Raw genomic sequence first — 26,556 nt, forward strand, 5'->3', positions numbered from 1 at the left:
CGTGTTTTCATAGCAGAATATCACAAATCATATACTTGGATCCCTGAAACCTTTCTATATTTAGACATGTAATAAACCACTGTATATATGAAATGTTTAACTAAAGGCTGCAGTCCAAATATCTGTAGAATCCTGTTATTACATGATGTAAAAAAACAGGAAAGCGACTGTTCATGCAGGACTGAAAACGTGTCCCAAATTCAAGTTGACAGGACAGACCTTTACCTCAACACACAGTGCCACTTTATATGCAATGCTTCATGTTCTTTCCTGACAACCACTGCAGAGTCTGAATCTCATGCAGAGAGAAAGTACCTCTATGAGGATGCGACAGTCATCAGAAAAAAAAGAATTTCCTCACCTGGATGCTCTTGATGCCGGCTTTGCAGTAGTAGCGTTTGATGTCAACATCGATCTCTGTGTTGCCGACAAAGCTGAGATGTAAACAACAAAAGCAGGCCTGGTAAGAATCCTCGATCAGAGGCCAATCATTTTTCAATATAAACGACCTAAAAACAAACAAACCTGTTGTATTCCAGATTTCACAATCAATTTTTAAGAAATCAAGCGATAATATCTATAGCCTGTGTTTTTTCAGCTATAGCTGTTTATTGTATTTACATTTTATTATCTCTCTATGTAGTCATTTTCAATCTCATTCCATCTCTCCTGCCCTGGACCTAAATTGTCTATTACTGTTAGTCATCTGCTGACAGGAGAATGGAAAGAGGCCATCTATTGACAGGCCTCTGTATGAAAACAATGTGTTTGCTTGGCTGTACTGTCAACAGAAACCCCAGTTAGTCTGACAAAGGAGCTGCTCAAGGAGTGTTGGCTACAAAGCACACTACCTGTTACCATAATAATCAGGATTGACATCTTAAAAAATCAAAGCAGCTGCAGAGATAAAATAACCATGATTTCAACAGAGATGTGATGGGCTCACCTGATCTGCAGATCCATAATGATCTGTCGCTTATCCACATTTTCTGAGTACACCTTGACCCCATTGATCCTCAGCGGCTGCAATGCAACAGAGGGGACCATTAAGGCCACTACAACACTCCAGGCAATCAACACCTCGCCGACACACCCACCCTTCCCAGCTACCACGTGGTCAGCACAAGGTCGACCCCTCTCCCGACCCCATATGGAAACTATTTATGAAGCAAGACATGTGTCGGCTACGTGCATGGATGTTCACGTTCAAGCTACCGTACGGCCTGACCAGCTGTCCCCCGGCACCTGCTGCTGGTAGCCTGTTTTGTCACTGCTGAAATAACACATGATCAGTCCGTGAACGACGCGCGGCAACACTACGAGACGCTCACCTTGTCCCCTATGTCAATCTTGCTGAAGCAGAAGGTGCTGAGGTGGGCGTTGGACTCCTTCACCGCCGGCTCGATCATCTCGTGGAACAGTTTCTCCACAAACTGACAGATGTACGGCCACATCTGTTTCACCGTCTACAGGGATACAGTACGAGGGCTCAATTTCAAAGAGAATCCTTGAGTTTTGTTGGGGTAAAATTTTAAAAAATGGTGCCTTCTCCCATTATAAAATGACTGTAAAGAGCATATACTTGTGTGCTGTAACACTGTGTGAGATACATGAAGTCACTACATTAAGTGCATCCTCTTATGACCAATTTCACTGCTTCATACAGGTACATGTGTGACACTATGAAAGACAGATTACTTTTAAATATTTAAAATGTACTTCTCTTTAAGTAAAATCCTGCCAGACTCACACACAGCAACTAGGGACACCAAAACATGAAATTTTCACATCCCCAGCTCGATATTTCTGATGTATACTGATGAGTGACTCAAAATTTACATCCTGGTTGTTGCCATGGGGATTCACAAGGGTTAATGCATTTCACACTGCTGCAGGAACCAGGCTGCATGCTAAGTCCTACGTACTGCAGTGTGCCGTCCCAGTGGGAAGAAGGGAGATAGCAGAAGGGTGACAGACATCGCATTTACTCCAGTTATCGCAAAACAAAAAAGGAGGGCTTCACTCGAGCAAACAAATTCAAGTGACAGCCGCTCGATTCCTTACCTTGTTTAGCCACTCCACTCGCTCTACATCTGGGAAGTGAACCTACAAAGGACAAAGCAGAGCAGATAATCTCTCTGCTGGTTTCAATAAGCCTGCTAACAACATTTTAAAGGCAAATTTCACCTCCTGTCTGCAGACAAATCGACGACATGCTCACAGTGCCAATGCTAACATGCTAATGTGTAACAAGCAAAGTGTTTATGTTGTTCACCATCTTTATTTTGCATGTTAAAAGTAATTTCTTAGCACTGAACACAAATAACTGCTAAAGGTTAGGACATAAAGCAGTTTAGACAACAACATAAAAGTAATATTGATCCAGTGTTGAAGCTGGATGAAAAGTTAGGAATAATTTAATTTGTAAATAATTGCAATCCATACCAAAGAGAATTGAGCCATGCTGCTATTTTAGCATGGTCAAAAACCCTCACTGCCTAATTGTCTAAAATGATTAAGTTTAACTGATTTAAAGACTTGCTATCATCATTAAAGCTAAGTGTACAGCACACTCTGTTCTTTTAGTACAAACTGTTTGAAATAATTGTTATACATGGCAAGTAGTGCCAATCTGTAAACTTAATCATGTTCGCTGATGCAAAATTGCATTTTCTAAAAGCTTTTTTGCTGTAACTCTGCATCAAAGGAAAAGCAATACCTTAAAGATGACAGATTTCTTTTGGCAGGCCCAAATACTAAAACAGAACTGGCATTCCACAGCAACACATCAATTAAACTGCAATGCCCAAACAAGAATAATACAAGAGAGGAGCGTGTTTCTACTGGGTATGGATGCATGTGAACATTCACTGCGGCAGCTTTAAGATATGGTGTCATCGCCTGATAAAAAAAGAAAGACGAAGGAAAAAGAAGATGAAATAGAATCTCAGAAGCACTCTTCAAGCAAAGGTCACTGGATTTTTACCTGCTTTTTCATTTCTACCTGAAGAAAGCATCGATTGCGTGACCTTTCTTTTTTCATGACGCTTTGTGTGGATGAGATAACTGGCATCTGGAGTGTGATGTCATGTCATGTATGTCCAATTAGATCAAAACTATTGGATTTACTGTTTTAATAGGTTTAGAATTGAGATTTTGTGCTTTTATTAAGCACTAAAATGCCACTCTTAATTGTATTTCCTTCCTGCACTAGCCTCACATTTCCACACTGCTTTGATTCTCGATTTCAGTTTGACTAATCCTCTTGAATGATTAAAGTAAATCAGGCATTGATTTAACATGAGGTGAAGGAAATCCCTGAAATGAAGTCGATACCGTGCACAAAGGTGTGGCGCAGTGCACACACCACCTCAATAAGGGGCCGAGGCATAACACTACTTCTTCATCACCAAATTTAAGGTGTTTATTCTCTAATCTCAACAGAGATAAGAAGTGACGCAGCTGTCTGAAGCTCTGGTGAGATATTACATGCGATGAGACAGCTACAAGAGGCAGCACTACTTTTCATGCAGCCGGCTAAGTGCTTATCCAGCATTTATGTCAAAGAGTGAATGAAGCAGCGACAAGAGCAGGACGACAGGGAACAGAAAGTTACAGCTATTATGACACATTCAGACTCATCGTTTGGCTGTATTTGTAAATAATATAATAATTTGGAGGAGGTGATGGTGAGGTGGTTACACGCCCGGCACAGTGACCTTATTCATAAAATGTAGGTGAGGCAGTAATGGTTCACTCTGGAGGACACATGTTTTTAAACGGTGGCTGGAAAAGCTGAGCTAGGCAGCAGAAACGATGGCAGAGCACCTTCGTTATCCAGTTCCAATTTGTTCTTGTGGTGGTGTACAAATGAGAAATCAGAGGGTTTTGTCTCTTTAAAGTGTAATTAACAGTCTGCTGAGGTATTGAATCAAAGAGGATTATTCTCCCTGAAGTCAAACTGTCCATCATCAGCTCAGCAACCCCGACACGCGCTCTGGACCTGAAAGCAAATACATCCTCGAGCTAATAAGACAGAACAACATTACTGAGGCGCCACACTTGTATCTCACCTGAATACCATCACATATCTGAACAAAGCAGAGAGGCTTTTTCATTTAGCCGAGCTGATCTCGTCTCTCAAACTTCATGTCACGCTGACATGATTGCATTTAAAGATCTAACATTATGCAGACAGTCTGAGCCCTCTCACTTGCACTCCGACCACAGGGCTGATATCAGGCTGACAGTCTAAAAGCAGCTTGTTTCTTCTACTGCTGATATGTGAGATTAAACAAGTGAACAAAATTTCTGCACAAATGAATTGTACCCAGTGAGTAAGGAGGAAGGAAGTCAGCCATTTTAAATTATGTGTCATATTTCTGACAATTTTGGGTCATTTTTGACCATTTTCAAAAGCTATATACTCAAACAGAGTAACACTGAGAGAGCTGAAATTTGGCCAGGATGTACAGCAGGCACAGGTGATGAAAGGTTATCAGAATGCTTCGCAAAAGTCTGAGGGCGTGAAAATGGCGACCCCTGGAAATTTACAATTTGCCATGAAACAGGAAATGCTGTGTAACTGTCCTGTACATGCTCCAATCTACATGAAACTTTACATGTATGATCAGAGTCCTGCCCTGATGACAATCACATGCAGATATACAGCCAAAGTCATAGCGCCACCTGGTGGATGGAAGGAAATGCTCTATAACTAGCTGTACATACTCCGATCTGCCCGAAACTTTACATGTGTGATCAGAGTCCAGTCCTGATAACATCATGCATCCATCCATTCTCTATACACCGCTTTATCCTCACTAGGGTTGCGGGGGGGCTGGAGTCTATCCCAGCTGACTCGGGCGAAGGCAGGGGACACCCTGGACAGGTCGCCAGTCTGTCACAGGGCTACATATACAGACACACAATCACACTCACATTCACACCTACGGACAATTTAGAGTTATCAATTAACCTCAGCATATTTTTGGACTGTGGGAGGAAGCCGGAGTGCTCAGAGAAAATCCACGCATGCACAGGGAAAACATGCAAACTCCATGCAGAAAGACCCCAAGCCCACCCCGGGATTTGAACCAGGGATCTTCTTGCTGCAAGGCGAAAGTGCTAACCACTATTACACTCTGCAGCCCCTGATGACATCAATGGGCCCAAATACACTATCGGTCGCAACACCACCTGGTGGACATGCGTGAATTCGACGACCAGCAAGGATGCGAGAACCCATCCAACGCTGCTTGCAGCTTTAATTATACATTGCTATTTTGGTACTTTTATTAAGTGTATGACCTGGATACTTCTTTCACCACTAAAAATGTTCAGTTCTGCATAGCTGAGTGCACAGGCAAGACTTAAGAGCAGTAAGTACAGAAAATCCCCACCGCTGATGACAGCTCAGTATGAATGCACACTGATATGTGCTTAGCTTGTCGATCTGGAGCACTGTGAAGCCCTGAAAGATGTGATGCGATTTCAAATGATGATTCACACCTGCTGTAAATATTAGCAGAGATGCATGTAACGCTTGACTTCCACTTTCTTTTATAAACCCCAGACCTAAAACCAGGGATGCTGAGGTCATTCAATTATGTCTCTTTCCTGTAAGTGGGCAGCTCTCACTCGTCCCTATCTAATTCCTCCACCCCCATTTAACAGCCTAACTGCATCCTCAGCCTTGTGTCAGCAGAATAAGCTTTTAACTGTTGCACTGAACATCACAAACCTGCAGTGAGTCTGATACAGAAAGTCTTAATTTGGCAGGTTGATAAGTTATACAACTGAGACCTGAGCCTCCATTTAATTTGCAGTTCAACTGAACAGTATTTTGTACTTAGCTAACGCTCAATTAAATTAAGCTGAAATATTTTCCATAACTGGACCACAGTGGACCTGTGAGACCCTCTGGTCTCCTAAAAAAAACTTTAAAAGGTATAAATTCTCAATTTCACAGTAATTTCTGCAGAAGATAAATACGGCACTAATAAACTTAGTCTTCTACAGTTCCTTTATCTCTGTCTAGTGGATTTAGTTTAGTTTAACGTTCATTAGGGAAACAGTGCATTCATTGGTAAAGCAATTACTTTCACTTTATGTTTCCCCAGCAGTTAACAACATACACAACAAGGTGTCTTACAAACATTTTTCAAAGGCACTAGTCCTGAGAAGAGTCTCATAATGTATGGACATGCAACACAGATGGGAAGCTCTTTTCCAAAACATCATATATCAATTCTTTCAGTCAATCTCTTTAAAATACCATCTATTATCATGTTATTATCCGATTTGTACTTTGTGTTTGGTTTCTACTTGGATAAACTCTGCCTTTCGGGTTTATATACTGAAGCTCATGAAGGGTTTTCAAGAAAGCTTCAAGAGGCAAATGAAAACCCTACACACTGAATTATTAACCCTGACAAGATAAAGTCAAGGACCCCAGTGCTGTCTCACAATTTTGCCAAGATAAAGTGTAGCAGAAATAGAACGAATCACTACAAGCGAGATAGTCAGTCTGGATCCTAAAATAACAGGGACCCTGTGGGCATGTTTCCTTCGCAGCGTGGTGTCTGGTTCACCATTGTACCCTGCTGTATTTAGACTGGGGCTCAGTCTAATGTCACTGCTGAGGGACAGCTGCCCCGACACAGCTTTACAGCTCAACTCTGCTCCTCCTGATCTTGTCAGCTGATTGTGTTTTCGTGGAAACTCAAAAATATTGTATACAAAAATACCACACGAGCTCTTCGAAGAAACAGCTTAGCCAAGACAAACAGCTGCAGATATTATTTGTTCTGCTGTACTTCACAACGCGTCTTACCCATGGTGGTAAATCAGAGGTGGTCAGACCCTGCGTGGCACTTCGCTCCTCCTGTTCAAAGAAAGCCAGAGCTCGGCTCACTCGGCTGTGTTTCCCTCCTGTGTTTCTCCGCCACCAGAAAAAGATAACAAGTCCAATCAGCAGCCAGCTGAAACTGAACTCAAAATACCCCAATGCGTAAATAGGGAAGATGAGCACAAACGTTTTAGCGAAGTGAACCCAGGTCTGGGTCAGCTCGCTGGTAGAGGAGACCGGGGTGTCATCGGGTGTGTTCCCCGCAGAGGGATGGGGAAAGTTGGCGCTGGGCTGAGCGGGGCTCGGTGCAGTGTGTCCGTTCTCTTTAGGGGAAGCATTGTGTGAGTGGGCTCCTCGTACAGCTGTCATGCTGTCTCTTGACATGTCTCTGAGTCTGTCTTCAAACTGTCCAAATGCGGATAAGGTCGAGTGACACAGTTCCCATGTGCGAAGCGCTTCCGACGGGGGAGCCTGTTCTCACGTTGGCTCACCTGCACACCAGCCCATCGCCCTCGGAGGAATCGTTGACATTGACCACTTCAGTTTTCACTGTGAACAACGACTTGGGGAAGCATTCCGTTGATTAGATTAGTCCGCTGAGCCAGATCAGTCCACGGCTACACTCACTCTGCCTACACACGAGGAGGGAATGATGGTCTCCAAAAAGCCGCACAGGGATCCACTTGTGTGCGCTCACTGTGCTGCCAGTAGCACTAGCTAAAAAGGTGAAACACTTCCATCTGGTGTTCAACAGCGGTAGCCACAATTTATCAATTTTAGCTCTACTTAGGTCGACGCACATTTGAAATAGTTGTTATTAAAAATATACGACAAAAGTAACACGTCGAATTGACCTAAAATAAATAATTACCTTGTTACCTAGCTTACAAACCTAGTTACAATTACCTAGCTTACTTGTTAGCAAACACTACAACCGATTGTTTGCTAACCGCTAGAAAAGAAATGCAGAGCACAGGGCAATCGCTCAAGCGACTTTTAGGTACAAAAATAACGAAATTAACCCAAACACATTCAGAAGTAACAGCGGTATGAATGTAGATGGTTACAGTCTATTTGTTGCTAATAATTTACCTTAATTTTTTTTAAAATACTGATTTATATGTAGTGTCTTTAGCTGCTGCCATGAGAACTGGCTGTTGACTCCAGCGATTGCTCTTCTGATGATTAATAATCCTGTTGTCAAGCCGAACTGACGCGCTCGCCTTGGTTTCAGCAAACTGCGCATGCGTCATAGACGTTTACCATCATGGCGGCGTCAGTACAATAATATGAGCCAATTTTCAGCGACTGAAAAACTTTAGAAACATTAACGCAGATGAGAACATGCACAACGACAAGGTAAGTGGTTCTTCTCTGTTCTGACCGTGTGCGAGCCACAGCTGAGAGATGTTTATTCGGCCAAAAATGTCATGTTCGCTTTAGTAGTTGCAAATATTGTCTCAGGCAGAGGACGTTGTTTCACGCATTTCTATGGATTTACTGTGCTAGCAGCAAATATGCTTATTTTGTCTGTGATTAAACGTCCATATGGTCACTCAGTGAACATGAAAATCATGTTTATTTAGAAAATAACCAAGGAAGACACATGGAGACCTGCTGACCTGAGAAGACACATCAGGGTAAGTTACGGAGAGCTTAGGAAAGCACTGCAAAAGAAGCTGGATTCGTATCAGTCAACAAAACAATGTAAATGCTCCTATTTTATTTATTTATTTATTTTTCTGTAGGAAGAAGATCGCGGTGATCCTTATGCCAAGAGGAGAGATGACAATGTGAGAAAGCACCGTGGTGGGGAATCCATAGAGAGACGTCACAGAGACCCGGAGAGGGAGTCCAGACGAGAAAGAGAGAAGCCCAAGGAAAGGGAGAGCACGAGAGAGAGAAGAGATGAAGATAAAAAAGACAGATATGCAGAGCGAAGGAAAGAGGGCTCGCAAGACAGGAGAGGTGACAAGGAGAGGGACCGAGAGAAGAGAAGGGAAAAGGATAGATTTATAGATGAGAACAAGCATGGTGATGTTTACAGAGAAAACAGGGACAGGAGACGAGATAGAGAGGAAAAGCACGAAAGGGAGAGGGACAAGGAAAGACCGAGGGATAAGGAGAAAGAGAGGGTGAGGGAAAGAGAGAGACACAATGAGGAGGACAGGGACAAAAGGAGGGAAGAAAGAGACAAGGAAAGAAGAAGAGAGGAAAGGGACAGAGAGCGTGAGAGGGAGAGAAGAAGGCATGAAGAAAGTGGGGAAAGAAGAAGAGATCAGTCAGAAAAGCACCACAGAGAGGAGAGAGATCGACACAAATATGATTATGAAGAAAAGAGGAATGATAAAGAAATTCAAGAGAGACATGGAGACAGGAAGCATTCAGAACGGAAAGAGGAGAGAGGTAAAGATGCAGCAGTGTCCACACTTAGACCGACATGTTTACAGGGTTAAGGTTTCCAAGTGATGCCAGTATTTTTGTCTTTTTTATTTCAGAGTACAGAGAAAAGCATAAAGAAGAGAGAGAAAGGAGGCACAAAGAGAGAGGACATCATGTAAGCATTTGTATCACTATTAACTGTTCACTAATTTGTATTTTCAAGAAAAAAAAAAGTAAATGTATTGACATATTTGGGATAAGTGCAGCCGTGTTGAAATCCGAGTGGCTTTTTCCTGCTATTTAGGAGGAGAAGTGGAAGCATGATGGTGAATCCAGGGAGCATCGGGACCTGAAAAGGTCAGGTGAAGAGGTCAGGCATCATCATAGTGACAGAGAGCGAACAGAGGGGGACAAACACAGAGAGAGAAGGCACAGAGACGAAGAAGACACAGAAAGAAAGCACAGCGAGAGACGACACAGAGATGAAGAAGACGCAGAAAGAAAACACAGAGAGAGAAGACACCGAGACGAAGGAGATGCAGAAAGAAAACAGAGAGAGAGAAGACACAGAGATGAGGAAGACACAGAAAGAAAACACACAGAGAGAAGACACAGAGAGGAAGATGAGCCTGAAAGAAATCTCAGAGACAAAACCAACTCTAAGAAATCATCATCTGACAAAAATGACAAACCTGAGAAGAATATAGTAGAAACAGAGGTTAGTAGACCCATAAATTGCTCTTATAGACGTTATAATGCTGATCCATTACTCTGGATTCGTTGAAGGATTTCATGCCTTTCTTCTCCAATATGTCACTTTTCACAATCTAGGAAGTTGAAGTGATTTCCGAGCAGTGGACAGCTAATGTGAGATATGAAGTAGGCCCAGAGAAAGCTGTAAGATATTCAGTGTGTTTACTGAGCTTCTAGCCTTCAAGGGAAAAAAATCAACTCCTGCATTTCTAGGGACATTTTTTCTTTACTTTGGTGGTGTGATTGTTCTTTTTCCATTTTGTATCCGACTGAACGTAAAGAATAGACTATCATGGCAGTCACAGTGGACTTTATTACCTGATATAGGCTATGATGTGCTTGCAGGAAAGTAAACAACCTTTCAGTTCAACTGCAGTTGGTTAAAGAAAAGCATGAGCTGTTTTCTACAAATTAAGCTTTTTTCTGATTGCAGTAGTTAGGAAATCTGTTGATCTTGGAGCTACATGTGCATGTTTTTTTTTCCTTCCGCTTTGAACTTCACCTTCCTTAAAATACAGCTTCATCATCATCAAGGAGTTGCTACATGTGTTCATTAACATTATTTTAATGTTTCTCCTACTTTGTCTGTTTTAATAGCATCAGCAGATTGCCAATGATGAAGATTTGGCTGACCAAGAATATGAAGATGATTTTGAGGTAATGATCGAAAATAGTCAAAAAATAATTCAGTATTTAATCGTGTTTTTTTTTCCATCCAACATTTTGTTAACATATTTGTTTTTAACATTCATTTACTTGTTTACTTTTGCATGCACTAATCGATTTGCATTCTAAGAAAGTGGTGAGTAGTTAAAGTTTTGACAAGTGCATCCATTTTTTCTCCAATAAGATGTGACGTTTCTGTTCATCTTCATTATTTTTCTTGCTTTCTGTCAAAAGAATTTGCAAGTGTTAAGTAGTGAATGCAATTTCCTCTATTCAAAGGATTATGAAGAGGACTTTGAGGAGATGGATGAGAGCGCAAATGAAGGTGAGGATGAGAAGGAGCTGCTCCATCCAGAGGTCGGGGAAGAGAAGGAGGAGCTCACAGCACGAAGGAAGAAGGAGATTGAAGCAATTCAGAGAGCCATGGATGAAGAGAATGAGAGAGTTGGAATCGTTCAGTCCAGGCAAAGTACGAGCAGAGAGGAGGAAGACGGGCCTAAATGGTCCAAAGGTACAGTCTGTTCTTATCAATGCAAAATATCTGTTTTTTTACTAAAGGACTTGGTGTTACCACATTGTACACGAATTTGGAAGACACAAATCAGTTAATTCCAGGATGCTTTTGCAGAATTCTAGTGGACACAGTGTTTATGCTCTGTTTGCAGGCTCTGAGAAGAATGAGAAGAGAGCTTCCCAGCGTGGAAAGTTTATCGACTTTGTTGCTGCAAAGCAGCGTGAAGTCAGCGAGAAAGCTGCCGCCAAACAGAAGTAAGTTAACTTGCAAAAAATATTGTTTTAAATGTGCAAACAACACAATGATTTTCAAGTGTAGCTCCCTTTTTTCTCTTTTCCTTGCAATGAAAAGACAAAAACTACATTAGGGAAGCACTTGGTTTAGATTCTGTTTGTCAAACATTCATAATAAGAATTTTAATAAACTGATGAAAGGTAGCTCCTGTTGGCTGCTTTCAGCACCATAGAGATCAAATTTGTTCTTTAGTTTTGTTTAATAGCTGTTTGACATCAAGAAACTTTTTTAGATAAAGAGTTGAAGTGGGTAAATAACATACATTCAGTATCATACATAAATAATAGCCCAATTTTATATGTGAGCTGCAGTGATGAAGATACAGAGTTGCATGGCGAAAATGTTCTCTGTCAATATTTGAGAGGAATTATGTTCTCACAGCTCATTTCTCCTTGACTCCCTTCATTCAGACTGTGGTAATAGGATAATCATAATGAAACAGAAAACACGTGGTCACTCCGTTTTTATTTTTTGGGCAAAGTAATATTTAGTGTGTAAGCATAACACTTAAAGCAATCTGGCAGTATGCATTATTTGTTGTTTCTCTGACCTTCAGTGTGTATTTTTTTGTGACTACAGGAAGCGAAGTGAAGAGCTGCTTCGTTTAATTGATCTGGATTTCTCCACGACAGTCTCCCTTTTCGATTTGCCACCTGTCAGCGAGTATGACATGTACATCAGAAACTTTGGGACTGCAAACACCAAGCAGGTCAGTGTCAATTTCTGTAGTCTCCTTCTTTTGGCTCACACCTGAACCAAAATTGTGAAAGAACAATTGTGTGCATCTAAGTAACATCTTCCTTGTCAGGCTTATGTTCAATGTAATGAGGATAATGCAGACCGAGACATCCAGACAGAGGAAATAGAAATGTGTGAAAAGTGGACACAGCATCCTCCAGAGCACAGTGGAGCCTGTGGAGGTAAGAAAACACCAAGATGATTCTCTGATTAATTTTAATATGTACATGTTTAGTTCATTAATTGGGTTGCTTGTGTCTTGACAGATCCAAACCTTTCTGTGGAAGCAAGAGACAAAAACATGAATGACATGAACTTTGATTCCCAGCGCCTGGCATCATTTCTACGCTCAGCCTCGCAGGTTTTTAAAAGCTTCATATATTTTACACATAGTTTCGGAAATGTTAAAGTCTTGACTTCTTTCATGAAGAATGTTTTTGTCCTCCTGACTCCTGCTGTCTTTTCGTGGCCCAATCAAGGTGATGGTTGTCCTTTTGGAGGAAGATCAAGCTGAGAGAAAATCGCTGAGGAAGCTTAAGTCTCAAACAGACACTTTGTCTTTCAGCGATGGAAGTTTACAGCTCAACACTAAGTTGCCTTTCCTTTACGGTACACAACACCAGAGAAATTCATTTTGTTCTTCTGATTGTGGTAGTTAGTTGGTCGTTCTTATTCTGGATTGTCGTACTTCTGTTCTTAGCTAATACCTGTTGCTTCTACCTTTAGCTTCTCTTATGGGACACTGACTTTCTGATTGTTAATTGCAGGTCGTCAGATCAGCCTGCTGCACTTCTCTCAGGTCCAGAGACACACCATGATGTCAGTCCACATGCCCACCTCGAAGCCCAGTGCTGTGCGCCTTGACAGCTGCACCATCATCTGCATCTGGAACATCTGGGAGCCGTCCAGACCTCAGAAGGTCCTCATCTATGAATCTGAGGTGATATTTCCTGGTTCTGTTTTCAGTTACAGCACAGCTAGTTGTGATAAATACAATTTTTTGCTTGCCCTCCAAAAACAGCAACTACAATAAAACTTACACCAGGCAACTGCTATATTACTCTTCTTCTGTTGATTCGATTGGCAGTTGGCAAACCTGGTTGAAGGTGTATTATAGCCACTTACAGAACTAGAGTGTGGAACAGTGGATTGGCAGACAAAATAAACAAAACAAAATCCTCTGAATCAATCCTTTTTCCTTCAGGTGCTTAACTAGGTGACTGTATATTTCCCATGATGTCTCTCCGTTAGATTCCTTATAGTGCTAATAGTGATACTTAACTTAGCTTTCTGTAGTGCTGGCGCCAGTTCCTTCCTTTCCTCTTTATAGCCCCTACGTTGAAGTTGCACATGCTGAACAGACAGATTTTATAGAATTTGATTAAGGCCAGTGTGTTTTATCCTGAGGTGGGTCATGACTCCTTCTTTTAGGTTCCTGCACAGCCTTCTTCCCAAACCCACATGTTTCTGGATGTTACACAAATGTCTTCCTGTGTTGTTTATGTCCAAGTTTCTTTTTTTTGCCATATTTTTTGCATATGTTTTTTTATGATTGATTTACCCTCAGCTTTACTTATCACAGATTTCAAAGCCAAACACCAGGGCCTTATTGCAGTATAATACATTTCAAAAATATGTTTTTTGCATGATTTTTGAGTATTGCCTTCCTATCAGCAATCTGTGCATTTGTTGTTCTCTTTTAGCCACTGTAAAACTTTAAAAACAGCTACAAGCTCAGCTGCAAACACTGATAAATGATCTGAGGTAGCTATATCTATCTCACATTGTGGGATGTAAACTGTGGTGCTTCCTGTCTTTTTTTGAGGCATCTGTAAATAACACTTAGTCATTGACATAGCGCTGTTCACTGTAATTCTTGCAATCCTACCATCAGGTGCCTGTTTGGATAATAAAACCACAAACAACTAAAGTGAATGGCATTGATTTTCTCATTACAATACAATGATATTATGCAAAACCTGTCAGATGAGTGGATGTGACTTTAAGATGTAGCACCTACTTAAACACTGTTGCAGACTATACATGATCCCATGGGTCATAGCAGTTTTGCAATGTATATATATGTTACATTGGGCAGGTTTGTTGTTGCTTGTTGAAATGTTTTGTCTGCACATACTGACTGTGAAGACATTTCTTCATACAGCAATCTCAGTGTAAATGATGGGGACAAAATCCACACCTCTTTAAAAATGCTTTGAAAGCTAAGCCAAAGCCAATAAAGCTCAGTGAACTTGGCCTAAGATTAATGGTCTGTATTTATATAACGTTTTGCTATACCTGAAAGATACCCAAAGCGCTTTACATGATACTTCACATTCACCCATTCTCACACAGTGATGGCCATGCAAGGCGCTAACCATGACCCACCAGTTCGGTGTTTTGCTCAAGGACGCCTCGACATAAGTTCTCTGGGCTAAGGATTGAACCGGCAACCCTCCGGTTGCAAGACGGCTACTTTACCCACTGAGCCATGTTGCCCCCCACCCATTACATCTCAATGAAACCAAAGTTGCCTCACCGCTAACATCTACAACACCAGTCATTTTGTAATGTGCTTTGTTCCAGGTCCAGTGTTGCTGTTTCAGCCCCGGAAAGGCCATACTGGTGTTTGCAGGCACATCAGTGGGCTCTGTGGTGCTGTGGGACCTGAGGGAGCATGCTAGCAACCATTACCGTTTAAAGATAGGGGAGGATGAGTGGACCTTCAGGCAGCCGACCTTCTCCACTGGTACTCCTGCATTGTCCTTTGTTGTCTGTGACACTTTCTCTCTACCTTCTTCTCTGTTTCATTACATTTCAAGTTTTGTCCCATTATAAAGTGGATGATTTTTTCCCCCGAAAGAGTATAATGTCATTAGCACTACCGGTTCCCTAGAATGCAGCCATGTGTTTACAGAAGCTTTTTTGTCTACTTTTATTTTGAGAACATAAAGTCCTTTGATGTTCCACACGATGTTACATATTTCACTGTTTGCACTGTCAGAAATGTCAGCAAGCACTAAATGGTAAAAAACCTTACTCGCTTTCTATCCCCTTCAGTTCAAAGGCTTTTTTCTTACATAACAGTAATGCTGATTCAGTGTATGTTCATGTCTTCTCTTTCGTCATCTTGTCAACACAGACGCAGTGATGGCTGGCTCCGGTCATTTGTCATCCGTCACGTCTATAGAAGTCGTCCCTTCCACTGTAACTGGAGCGATAAGGACAGAGGTCCCACTTTTGGCATCTGAGGAAGGTATGGAATGGTTAGCACATTAATTGCATGTCATGTTTATAACTTGTGTGTTTCGAGCATTCAGAGTTGTGTTTATGTTTAATTAAATGTGATTCTTTTTCACGATCCAGAGTCGTCGGGGCTGTCATTCCAGTTGGCTTCTCTGGATGAAAGCGGGGTTTTAAATTTCTGGGTAAGTTGGACAACAAATCAAATCTGAACACACAGACCCAACATGCTTTTTTTTATTTTTTGACTCGGAGTGATTTGCACTTGTCATTATTTTTGTCCCTCACCAATAGACATCCACTTGGAAATCATCAACAATTCTGCTCCTTGTATCTCGTGAGCTTGCCTGGTTTATACATTTTATTAGTTCTCTCTGCCTTTCATGGAAACAGAAGCCATTAATGATACTAAATGGCCAATAAGTAAATGAATTTGGGCTATTAAACAGATTGCCAGGTTGGATACTCCAAATTACAGCCCTAAACTTCATGGAACTGTAATTCCTAAATGTTCAATATGATTATACCACAGTAATGGTAAAAGAAAGGATAATAATACTTTAATATGTAGAGATTTTTACCAATATTTTTGACATTACTAAGGCTCAGAGTGACACTGTTCTCTGTCTACTTCAGAGATGTTGACTGATTTGCATGATTTCCTCTAGGTGGTGGTGGAACTCCCCAAAGGCAACGAGGCAGGCTCTCCAACAGATCTAGGTAGCACGGTCACATTTGAGAGCGCTCCGTCTTTTTCCATGAACATACTCGTCTTTCTCACACTTCTAGCCTCTCTCCTTTCTCCTTCTTGCAGGGCTCCGGCCTGGGGGCAAAGTGAAGTTGCTTCACAGCTCATCCCTCCTCACTGCTGAGAGGTGAGATTGATAAATAGCTTGTGATGACCATTCATCACTGCCAGCCACTGCACTCACAATACCCCAGAATGTTGTTGCCCAGTGGAACACAGCTGCTCTGTTGTGGTCATATGGTCCTGTTTGTTACACGGTGTTGTTTCTTGTCACCTCAACATCAGATGGGAGCATATTTGCGGTTGTACACGTGCAGTGTGAATGTGTCATATTCCACTGTGACACCATTTGTTTTGGGATAGGAATGTTGTAACCTCTATTTTTCCCCTCTATCCTGCTTTGTTCAACTTTCAGGGCGTCACCACGAGATGCAATGAAGACAGGGCCATTACAGTCGCTGCTTTTAAAGTTTCTTCCAACAGACTCCAATCATTTCTTTATTGGCACCAATATGGTGAGTTTTATTTATGGAATTTCAAATAAATATAATTTGCTCAGAATATCTTGAGCAAATGACTCTCCTGTTAAATTTTGTGATTGTATACTTATGTAAATTCTGTCCAGGGTCTGGTCAACCATGGAACGAGTCACGGTTTGAAAGCTCCACCGAAGTTCTACAGGTGTCAGGAGGTTGGACTTCGGCCTGTTGATGTCACATCAATGCACTTTTCTCCCTTCAGACAACACTTGTTCTTGGTGAGAGTGAAATAAATAAGCATATTTGAGATTTAGGTGCGATGTTCGATACAAGTCTCATGTTTGTTAAATATGAAGCTCAACCCAGGAGCTAGTTATCCTAGCTTAGCTTAAAAACCATAAACAGTAGGAAATTAGTAGACTATCAGCAGCTTATTGTCACTTGTTTTTTTAATTCTTATAAAAACGGAAAGGTGAAAGTAATTCACTGAGAGAGATGCATGAGTGCTGTCGATCCCCTCATCAGAAAAACACCTTTTTGTTGCTTTCAGACCAACAAAAAGCAGCATCTAATTAGCCTAGCTTAGCATAAAGACCTGAAACAGTAGGACATTAGTACCATAACAGTAGCTCATTGTATCTGTTTTTTTTTTTTTTTTTTTTCAATTGGTACAAAATTGAAGGGAGAAAATAATTCACCAGTCATCAATCATCATAAAAACACCCTTTTGTTGCCTTCATAGAAATGTACATTGAAAATTGTACAATGACAGGATTCAATGCACACAATCATGGAAACTCCTCTTATTTTACTGTGTGCTGTAAATATGATAACTACAGAGACTAGAATTCATACTGTAACTTTAAATGTGTGTATTTACTTTGTTCAGAGCCTTCCTTTGCTCTGTCTTTATCCCAGGTGGGCTGTGGTGATGGTAGCATCAGGCTGCATGCTGTCAGCCATGAGCAGCCGGTGGCAGAGTGGACCGATGGTACAGCTGGTGAGCCGGTGGTGTCCCTGCAGTGGGCTCAGACCAGGCCGACGGTCTTCTGTGCGCTTGATGCTGCCTCTAACCTCCACATATGGGACCTGTTGAAGAATGACACACAGCCTGTGGTCACTGAGCGAATGAATGCAGATAGGTAACATTGTCCACATGTGATGAGTGTAATAATTCTATTTTTGTGATTTTTGTTTAATATCAAATGTGTTGTTTCTGTTTTAGGGTGACAGCTATGGTGCTGTTTGGAGACTCAGGACAACAAAACACATATTCAGGAGTAGCGCTGGCACATGAGTCAGGAAAAATAGAAATGCAGTATTTCACAAGAAGTTTGACTGCGTCCAGCTCCGCAGAAGAGGAGAAGTTGGAGAGTATGATGACTGAAGCCTTTTGAAATATCACAGGATCCGCATTTGAGTTACTCCAAAAGATTTACTGCATTTTAAAAATCCAGAAGAACATAGAGAACAATTAGTGAATATGTTGTCACAGCCACTTTGAATACTTTGTTTGTTAGTTAGTTTGTTTTCTTTTTTCTTAAATTAATGGCCCACGGCCAGAAAATTAACTCTATAAAAAGAATGTAGTGACATACCAAAGATCCTAAACAAGGGTCAATGTATTCAACATCATAAATACATTCTAAGAAATATTTGTACATGTTTGCTGATGTAAATATTTATACTTTTTGACTATATAAAATATTTCTATGGTGTTAACAAGTTTAATTTTTATACAATAAACCAATGTCTGTGCTGGTGTTATGTAATGGTTTGGTAATTTCACACATGGGGACTGACTTGTGCATGGGAACACAATAAAGAATACAAATTAATAATAAAATAAGCCTGACACAAAAAAAAGGTCTCAAAACTGTTGATAAGGAACAAATGTTGCTATATGGTATAGTCTTTAAATGTTGTTTTCCAAAATGAAGATTTCAGTGTGAACTATTTCCCAAAAAGCAAAAAAAAAAAAATAGAAAATAGTGCAGTTTAAAAAAACTAAAAGAATTCATCATAGACGCTTTTGGGATTTTTTTAAACAGTGAATTGGGAAAAAGATAAGTCAAAAATGAAGTATTTTTCAGCAACATGTTGATTGTGTGCAAAGATTGCAATTCTGGTGGTGAAATAATATATTTTTCTATTTATTTTACTGGTCTAAAAGTTTTCAAATTTGAATATCTTGAGTCCAAAACCGACCGGAAAGAGTCTAGAAAATATAAGATAATATAAAAATTATTGTGTAATGTCACCGCCTGGTCTTCAGTTTGAAGTCAGAGCGACCGACCTGTTGCCTAGCAACGAACAATGGGAAGCGAGCAAACTTTTAGCACTTATGCTAGCTTAAATCATGTTTTTAACTAACTTATCATAACACTACATAGAATGCAGACCTACGTCTGTATCCACGACAGGTAAGTTTACACTGGAATGTAAACATATAGGTTACCTCACTTTAGAGTGGCACCTATAAATCTGCAGTTTTGTAGAAGGCCAGATAAACTGATTTGGCTAACGCTAGCCCATGGACAGAACTATCAGAACGATATTTATGTGAAGCAAAAGGGTAAATGACTTTTGTTCGTTTTTTTGTATTTTTTCTCTTCACTTTTTAAAGATATTGCGCATGGGTGTCCACACAGCTAAAGAATAGCAAGTGAATTGTTAAGCTTCAGATCAATTTTAAATTGTATATAACAGAATAGGAAAAAGAACTGGTAGGGGCCCTTTTTTACTCTATTATTTATTGTGTTATTGTGTGCTAAGGATTGCTATCTGACAAGAACCAGGGTTGAAAACCTAAAAGAGTTACAGCAGTCTTAAAAGTCAAAATAAAAGCAGTAATTGCAGATGACATAACAGCTAGTTAGATAACTTGCAAAGTTGTTTCTCTATTTTTAGATAGAGTTTTCAAAGCATTTAAGAAAATGACGTTAAAACAGCACAGTTTTCTTCCTTTTTTGTAGCCACGCACAAGTGACTACCACCAGTAATGACAGGAGATTTCAGAGATTTTGAATCCTGTGTAAAGAAGTGGAGATGATAACCCCTGGTGAGAGGAGCACAAAAACTACAGTCCTACCCACCAGTCCTACCCTGGACCTGGTATCTCAAGGGACTGAGACAACAAAGAAGCAAACACCTGAAAAACAGATTGTGCTCAAGCAGAATGTGGCGCAACCTTTGGGCAAGGTAGATTACCATGATGCTGACCTATTATGAGCATTGTTCGAGGGTTTTCACACCTTTTATGCCCTCTCTTTGCCTGTTTTTCCAGATCATTTTCTTCGAGAACGTGCAGCGCTTGTTCACTCATGGACTCCATCGCCTGCAGCATTTCCCCTGCAGCAGCCCTGTGCGTTTCATGATGTATTCTGAGGCCTCTGCAGCGTTCATTAGCCTCCACTCAGACAACACAGTCTGCCTTTACAAAACTGATAGCTGCAAGCAGAATTTCTCAACACACTTGCCTTACATGGGCTTGACTGCTGCGAAGATCTTAGGCTTTGTGGTGGGATGGGGCCCCGGGCCAGTCTTCACACGTCTGGACAGCGAGTTACGGCCACTGAAGGCTGCTCACGATGCCTTGGACATACGAGTGTGTCAGGCTGCAGAGCACTCCACAGAGTTGGTGACTGCAGGTGTGGGGAATGTGTGTGTGTGGTCGGTGATGTTCATGAGGTGTAAGGTGAAGATACAGGAGGGGCTGCAGCACAGCTCCTTCAACCACATGGCACTGGCCCCTCCACGATCCGACAGGCCCCACAGAGCCTTTGTTGCATGTGGAGAGGTCGTGACAGTGGTCGACCTCGATGCCGGGAAGGTTTTGGAGCAAAGGCAGACGGTCTACAAATGGTGTGTATGGATGCATGTGAAATATAGTTAGTGGCCACTTCACTAGGTACACCTGAACAGTCATGTGCAGGTTATTGTTAAGGTATTTGTGTTACTATTAGTGTCATCAGTAATAATAATCTTAGAATTGAATTGACCCATTTCCAACTATGTCAACAATAAATTGACATATTGAGATTTGAAAAGGTTGAATTCATGGCACAACTGCTGTGCTGAATTGCAGTAAATTGGTAAGATGTGTCTAATAAAGTAGACAATGATGTATGTGGTGGAGGGAGACTGAATAAAGAGTTGTTTTTTTTACAGCGACGTCACGGCAATGGTGTACTGCTCTCAACTGGACTGTTTGATCATTGCTTACAAAGACCTGTCCATTAGAGTGTGGAGTCCAGGCTGGAAGCTACGTGTGGCTTTTTCAGGACATAATGGTAAATTCACTCCATATTTCTGTTTCTGCATCTTTATGATTGAACGTCATGTTGATTTTTTTCTGCTCCCTGTTTGCTCCTTTGTATTTAGATGTGGTGAATTCCCTGTTCTACTGCTCTGAGTTGAGCACGCTGGTGTCATCCTCAGTGGATTGTACAATTCGTTGCTGGAATGTAGAAGAGTGTGATGCAGTCGATTGCATCCACACAGAGCAGAAAAACGCTCCGTTGTGCATCGGAGGCACCAGAAGAGGAGACATCTTCTTCTCTTTTTCACACGAAGGGGTTGACTTTTGGACCATCAGAACTTTATACACCCTCCACTGTCAACTGAGAGCGGATAAAGGTGCTCCACTGAGACAGATCCTAGTGTCATCCCTGCCTGCTCCTTACCCTACACGAGTCCTCTGTGTCAGTGACGACAGCGATATCACTCTTGTGGCTTCAGAAACAGGAGCAGTGTTGACCTCTTTCAAGGCAGAGAACAAGATTGTATGTGCTGACTACTGCATGCACAAAGAGATTCTGCTGGCCTTAACAGAGGCAGGTACAGTGCTCCAAGCCAACACACTCACTAATCCAATCACTTTGATGCGAGAGTGGGAAGGCAGAGGTCAGGGGCCCTGGCAGCAGAGGGACTGTGTGACAGAAAATGATGCCCGGAGTCTGCCGATCCCTGGCCCAGCTTGCTGTCTGGTTCTCTACAGTTGTGTGCCAGAAACAGAGAGAGCTGTAGAGGAGTGGAGGAGTTTACAAGACAGGAGGGGCTGCAGTCAGAGGAACAAGGCAGCGCTGGATGATGACAAGAATAAGTGTGCATCTTCATTTCAAAGTAAATATTCAGTGGTACCAAGAGATCTTTTTTTTCCCACAAATTTGATTATATTTGTGTGTCTGAGACAGGTTTTTGATCATTCTTGGCCAAAATGGAGGCTGTGTGAGTGTTCTGAAAATGAAGGATGGGAAAGTCTCATACAGGACTCCAGCACACAATGGACAAAGAGTCACCACAGTGCAGGTGTATCCTGAGAACAACTACCTCCTCTCCACAGGTATTTTTAAATGTAACTTTTCTGCCTTTTGTATGCGTTTCACTGATGATTTGATGCCTTTATCCCAATTTATCAAGGCGAGGACTCGACAGTGATGGTGTGGAGAGTAAACCCTTACATCAGGGAGTGTCTCACCAAACACCTGAGCGTGCACTGTGGTCAGCCTCAAGTCTACATGGCAGCTCTGGGTCCTCAGCTGGCCCTGACGTTTCAAGAGCCCAACAGTGGCTTCTACAGGCTGAAGCACTTCAGCCTACTCAACCAGAGCCAGACAGATTATCAGCCCACAGAAGGACATTCAGACCACTGCACAGGTCTTAGAAAGAGTTTGTATTGCTAATAAATTACATGCTGGGGATTGTGTTGGGGTTCCCATGTCTGTGAAAGTGTTTTATTTTTTGCAGGACTGTGTGTGTTTCCTGATCTGGAGATGTTTGTTTCCAGCAGTCTAGATAAGACGATGCATATTTGGAACAAGGAGAATCACCTCATCAGGTTGGAGTTCAGGACTTGTCACTGAGCTTTAACATATGTGAAAAAAAGCCTGTAGTTCACCCTGTTTCTACACGCTGCATGTTTATTTGTGTCTGTGACCCTTCTAGGACACTCCAGCTGAATGCAGCCCCTGAGTGTCTTGCATATGGTGGGTTTGGAGGAGAACTGTTCCTTGGCATCAGAGGTGATCTGTACAGGATGAACTGTGCAAAGCTGCTTCCACAGAACTACAGACAAACAGTAAGACATTCAACTGGATGGCTAGACCTGGATTAAAACATACACAGTAATGCTTCTATGTTCCCTTTAAATTTTTACAGCTCCCTTACTCTCATTGTGTCGCGCCTCCTCCTGACTTGCCTATCCCAGAGACTGAAGAAACATACAACCAAACAAAGTAAGATTTTTACATTTTACACATTAAAAATAATGCAAAATAACGACCTTAAAGCGAAGAGCAACTCTGGTACAAACAGGATTTTGAGCAAATCCACAGATGAAGAGGAATCACAAGCAATCGCCAGCAATCAGTTACTGACTGAGCCAGAACAGAAGGTGTGTGAGACAATGTATGTCAGTTGCAGATGCATTATTCAGACAACTGGGTCAAATCCTTTTCACTTGTCTTGTTTTAGGAGAGCTTGGTGGCCCCAAGCATGGACCTAGCTGCACTCCTGCAAGGCACAGTTAAATGCAAAAAAGGGAAGCCTCCGAGTACGGCACAAACCAAGAAAGAGGCCTTTGATTGCTACATGAAAAAAATATATGGCCTTCCACTCAAAATTAAGGTTTTTTTCTACTCTCCTAAATCCACAGATTTTACTTGTTCATCTTCAGTTTCAACAAAATGCAGAATTAATCAACTTCAAGCTTTCCTTGAACCAGCGCCGTGTACAGCAGACTTTGTAGGACACCCACCTCTAAATGTAAACACAATAACAGCCAACAAGTTTCCTTGTCCAAAAGTCTTTAAAGACAATTTGCAAGGATTGTTTTACAGGAAGTGACTCTTGTTCAAAGTTTTGTTTCACATTTGTATTATGCAGAGAGATTTATACTATCAAACATCTAATATTCTGTTTGCAGGTTAATTTGGAGGACACCTTTGATGAATCTTCATTTTATTCTGAACTAAATGAGATCAGGCCTTGTGACTTTCATACGGTAAAGAAGGACGTTGGCCCTAAACACAACGTTCCTACAAGATCTGTGGAGAAGGTATGAACTGTTGCCATGATGCCAGTGGTGTGACAGAGGAGTAGATTAAAATGTAACGTCAAATTTATATCTTCCATAGAGTGGTTTTGACATTTAAATATTTGAGGATTTGTTTGTCTATATTCTAGAATACCATGGAGCAAAATGTACAACTACTGAAGAAAAAGATTCCAGCAATTGAAATAGAAGTCAAGCCACCACCTGTTAAGAGAGTCATACCCAAAAAACCTGACATTGTGGAGGAGGAAGAAGAGATAAGAGTATTGTCTCAGTTTTTTTCTGCTTTCTACTAAGCTGCATTTCCTGATATTATTCTATTTTGTTTTCTGAGTGGTATCTTAAAAAAAATATTTCCTTCAGGAATAATTAAGTTTTATCTTATCTCAAGACACATGACATTCAAACAGCAGCTCTTGTATCTGTTTGACTTCTTCCTGTAGCCTCCAGAGGTCATTTCTCCAGTAGAGCAACCCAAACCCCAAACGGCTCCTCCTGCTCCTGCTCCACCTCGTCCTGATCCTCAACCCAGTCCTCGTCCTCGTTTTATTCCCATGAGCCCAGCACCACCTCCACAGAGAGAACCCTCCCCTGAAGTGCCAACATTTCTCAAACAGTTTGCAGAGATGGAGTGGTTTATGGACTTGTTCCCTGATAGAAAGGTAGCATAATGCAAAGATAACTGCAATTTATTGTTATGCATACGTGATAAAGTTTACATCTTGAGGTGTGTACATACATGTGTGCAGAGTATCCACGGCATCCTGTCTCCAGAGGACTTCTCCCTGCTGCTGATGAACCATCTGCAAACCTGCAGCATCCTATCCAAAATAAAGATCCTCGCTGCAGTGCAGATCCTGCACAGCCAGGGGCTCTTACAGAATACAGACAAACTTTACCAAGGCCTCATTGACTGTCTGCACAAATTTGCACAACATGACATGGTACTGTAAGATTCAGATTGTGCAGTTTGAGGCGCTGGTTATGAGGTTGTGATTGATTTTATGTGTGTGTGTTTCAGTCGCCTTTGGAACGAATTATGCTGGCTGACATGTTAAAGCTGTTGGTGTGCCTAAGATCTGCTAGTTTGGATCTCATGAAGACGCTTCTAACTCTGCTAGCCTATAAAAAACTAGGCCTATGGTTAGTCTATCAGTGTTAAACAGCCCAGATAGCAAACTATGGGTGAATCAATGTTGAATCTATGTTGAGACCTAACGTCGAAATTATACAGAAAGCGCAAGGTTGATAAAATGTTGAGTCAACGTTTGCTTACATAGATTACATGTTTGCAAACATAGATTCAACATTAATTAAACACTGACCTGTCAAACATTTTAATTAAACCAAAATACAATGTAGATTCAATGGTATCTTTTAAACACAAACTTCAATGTTGACAAAATGTTGTTGAATCAACGTTGATCCAACCATCAGTCTTCAACCGTAACCACAATTCAACCTTCTTAACCCTAATTCAACATTGATTTAACATCTTTTGCTATCTGGGTAAAGTGTGATTTATGGTTGAAAAGCAAACGTTGACTCAACATTTTATCAACCTTGCGCTTTCTGTATAATTTCGACGTTAGGTCTCAACATAGATTCAACATTGATTCACCCATAGTTTGCTATCTGGGAGCTGTATTTCATTTTTGTATTTATAATTTGTGAAATGACAAAAGGTTTGTTTTACGCTGTGGTTTTGTTAACAGGGAGACGGTAATGCGCATTCTGACAGAATTAGGTGTGGATGAGGCTAAACAGTGGCTGTGGAACGAGTTGGAAAGCTGGGACTCGAAGCTGCAGGATGAGTCGGACCCCTGGAAGAGCCTCTATGACACTGCAGATTGGTGGTTGGAGTTATGGATCTCCAAATACAAAGTAACTGAGACATTTACATCTGAAAACAATGAAGCATATTTGCTGTTTGCTATCACCATCTGCTAAAGTATTCCTGAGTGTGGCAAAAGGTGGGAACAGCTGTTTGAAATCTGAGAGGCTCTCCTTCTGTGAATCAGCTCTGCACTGCTTCTGATGTCCTTTGCTGTGACCTTCACTCCTCTAAATAGGAGTAGATGAGAGCTGGTGACATTGCTGATGACCAACTGCTACTTATTTTGATTAACTGCTTTCTGCTTTCTTTTCCACGCCACCAGGAGCATAACAAGTATCTGTACATCAGGAGTACAGCAAATTGGAAACCCTCAACCTTCAGCATGGTGGATGTGCTGAATTATTTCTGCTCTGTGCAAAAAGAGGAGCACAGTAGAGCCAGATCTGTTGCACCTGCTGGCCGCAAAAACACAGTGCTTTTGCCTTTGTATGACTGGTATGTGAAAGAATGTGCCTATAGTAGATTCCTATATTAATGACACGGTGTTACAAATTTTTCACACTTTGTTTTGTGTTTGTGTAGTAGTTCCCAACCAATCTTTCGTCTAGGAGAGACGTACAGCATGGCCAGGACACGCAGGCTGCCAGGTGGGGTGTCACTATAAGACTTCGGATTAAATATGATGGCTTACTTGTGCAAAATAAACATCTAATGTATTTATGATTATTCAGGTATAAGTCTGCCTCCTCTGCGAAATCGTCCCTTCCTGATGAACTTCCCCAGTTTCATCTGTTTGCCGTTACCTCGAGTCACTCTAAGCCCATTTCAAACATACTCAGACGAGGGCTGGGTGAGGAGCTCGACTCGACGCTACTTCATTCAACGTCACTCCTGGGTAGAGTACTACAGATGATGCTTCTCAGCATGCAACAGTCTGTAGCAGTCTAACACCTGTAACACACTTGAAACCATTTTCAACAATTACACAGCTCTCAAAA

The 26,556-nt window shown here is 41.4% G+C and overlaps 3 protein-coding genes across 10 annotated transcripts in view; 2 read left to right on the plus strand and 1 right to left on the minus strand.

Annotated features, from left to right (window-relative positions):
• Positions 1–7,575, minus strand: part of esyt2b (extended synaptotagmin-like protein 2b) — a 37,653-nt gene extending 30,078 nt beyond the window's left edge. For both annotated transcript variants that reach the window (XM_022215300.2, XM_022215299.2), the window contains exons 1-5: positions 6,836–7,575; positions 2,065–2,106; positions 1,332–1,466; positions 947–1,023; positions 362–434 (exon numbers count right to left, since the gene is read on the minus strand). In XM_022215300.2, the coding sequence (XP_022070992.1) occupies positions 362–434; positions 947–1,023; positions 1,332–1,466; positions 2,065–2,106; positions 6,836–7,234 (726 nt within the window). In that variant the 5' untranslated portion in view covers positions 7,235–7,575. The remainder of the gene's footprint in view (positions 1–361; positions 435–946; positions 1,024–1,331; positions 1,467–2,064; positions 2,107–6,835) is intronic.
• Positions 7,576–8,074: 499 nt separating this feature from the next.
• On the plus strand, positions 8,075–18,434 carry dync2i1 (dynein 2 intermediate chain 1). 2 transcript variants are annotated; one of them, XM_051940537.1, is made up of 22 exons: positions 8,075–8,209; positions 8,437–8,490; positions 8,599–9,256; positions 9,349–9,407; positions 9,537–9,950; positions 10,583–10,642; positions 10,931–11,162; positions 11,317–11,419; positions 12,039–12,168; positions 12,268–12,379; positions 12,464–12,558; positions 12,677–12,806; positions 12,965–13,137; positions 14,784–14,946; positions 15,340–15,453; positions 15,564–15,625; positions 16,109–16,160; positions 16,255–16,315; positions 16,604–16,703; positions 16,814–16,945; positions 17,586–17,809; positions 17,893–18,434. In XM_051940537.1, exons 1-22 carry the CDS (start codon positions 8,195–8,197, stop codon positions 18,062–18,064), a joined length of 3,315 nt encoding a protein of 1,104 aa, XP_051796497.1. In that variant the 5' UTR covers positions 8,075–8,194; the 3' UTR covers positions 18,065–18,434. The 2 variants fall into 2 exon arrangements, 1 of the variants encoding a protein (XP_051796497.1); XR_007938426.1 differs by lacking the exons at positions 17,586–17,809; positions 17,893–18,434 and adding an exon at positions 15,735–15,777 and having other exon boundaries at positions 16,814–16,858.
• Positions 18,435–18,954: 520 nt separating this feature from the next.
• On the plus strand, positions 18,955–26,556 carry wdr97 (WD repeat domain 97). Of its 6 annotated transcripts, none has more exons than XM_051940564.1 (21): positions 18,955–19,090; positions 19,643–19,868; positions 19,954–20,531; positions 20,838–20,959; positions 21,051–21,771; positions 21,863–22,011; positions 22,089–22,325; positions 22,416–22,506; positions 22,614–22,746; positions 22,827–22,903; positions 22,983–23,061; positions 23,142–23,432; positions 23,593–23,724; positions 23,853–23,984; positions 24,165–24,383; positions 24,471–24,665; positions 24,743–24,864; positions 25,437–25,605; positions 25,881–26,053; positions 26,141–26,205; positions 26,290–26,556. In XM_051940564.1, exons 2-21 carry the CDS (start codon positions 19,716–19,718, stop codon positions 26,469–26,471), a joined length of 4,020 nt encoding a protein of 1,339 aa, XP_051796524.1. In that variant the 5' UTR covers positions 18,955–19,090; positions 19,643–19,715; the 3' UTR covers positions 26,472–26,556. The 6 variants fall into 6 exon arrangements, with proteins under 6 accessions (XP_051796524.1, XP_051796525.1, XP_022070993.2 ...); XM_051940565.1 differs by having other exon boundaries at positions 26,144–26,205; XM_022215301.2 differs by having other exon boundaries at positions 23,142–23,294.

Source organism: Acanthochromis polyacanthus, chromosome 20 (genome assembly GCF_021347895.1).
Source record: "Acanthochromis polyacanthus isolate Apoly-LR-REF ecotype Palm Island chromosome 20, KAUST_Apoly_ChrSc, whole genome shotgun sequence".
NCBI classification, from domain to species: Eukaryota; Metazoa; Chordata; class Actinopteri; family Pomacentridae; genus Acanthochromis; species Acanthochromis polyacanthus.

Coding starts and splice junctions, on each gene's coding strand:
- dync2i1 (XM_051940537.1), top strand. Junction 12,169..12,267: donor GGACTGCAAACACCAAGCAG/GTCAGTGTCAAT, acceptor CTTCCTTGTCAG/GCTTATGTTCAATGTAATGA. Junction 16,161..16,254: donor AGGCTCTCCAACAGATCTAG/GTAGCACGGTCA, acceptor TCCTTCTTGCAG/GGCTCCGGCCTGGGGGCAAA.
- wdr97 (XM_051940564.1), top strand. CDS start 19,716: ATGATAACCCCTGGTGAGAGGAGCACAAAAACTACAGTCCTACCCACC. Junction 21,772..21,862: donor CTGGATGATGACAAGAATAA/GTGTGCATCTTC, acceptor TGTCTGAGACAG/GTTTTTGATCATTCTTGGCC. Junction 24,865..25,436: donor TATAAAAAACTAGGCCTATG/GTTAGTCTATCA, acceptor TTTTGTTAACAG/GGAGACGGTAATGCGCATTC.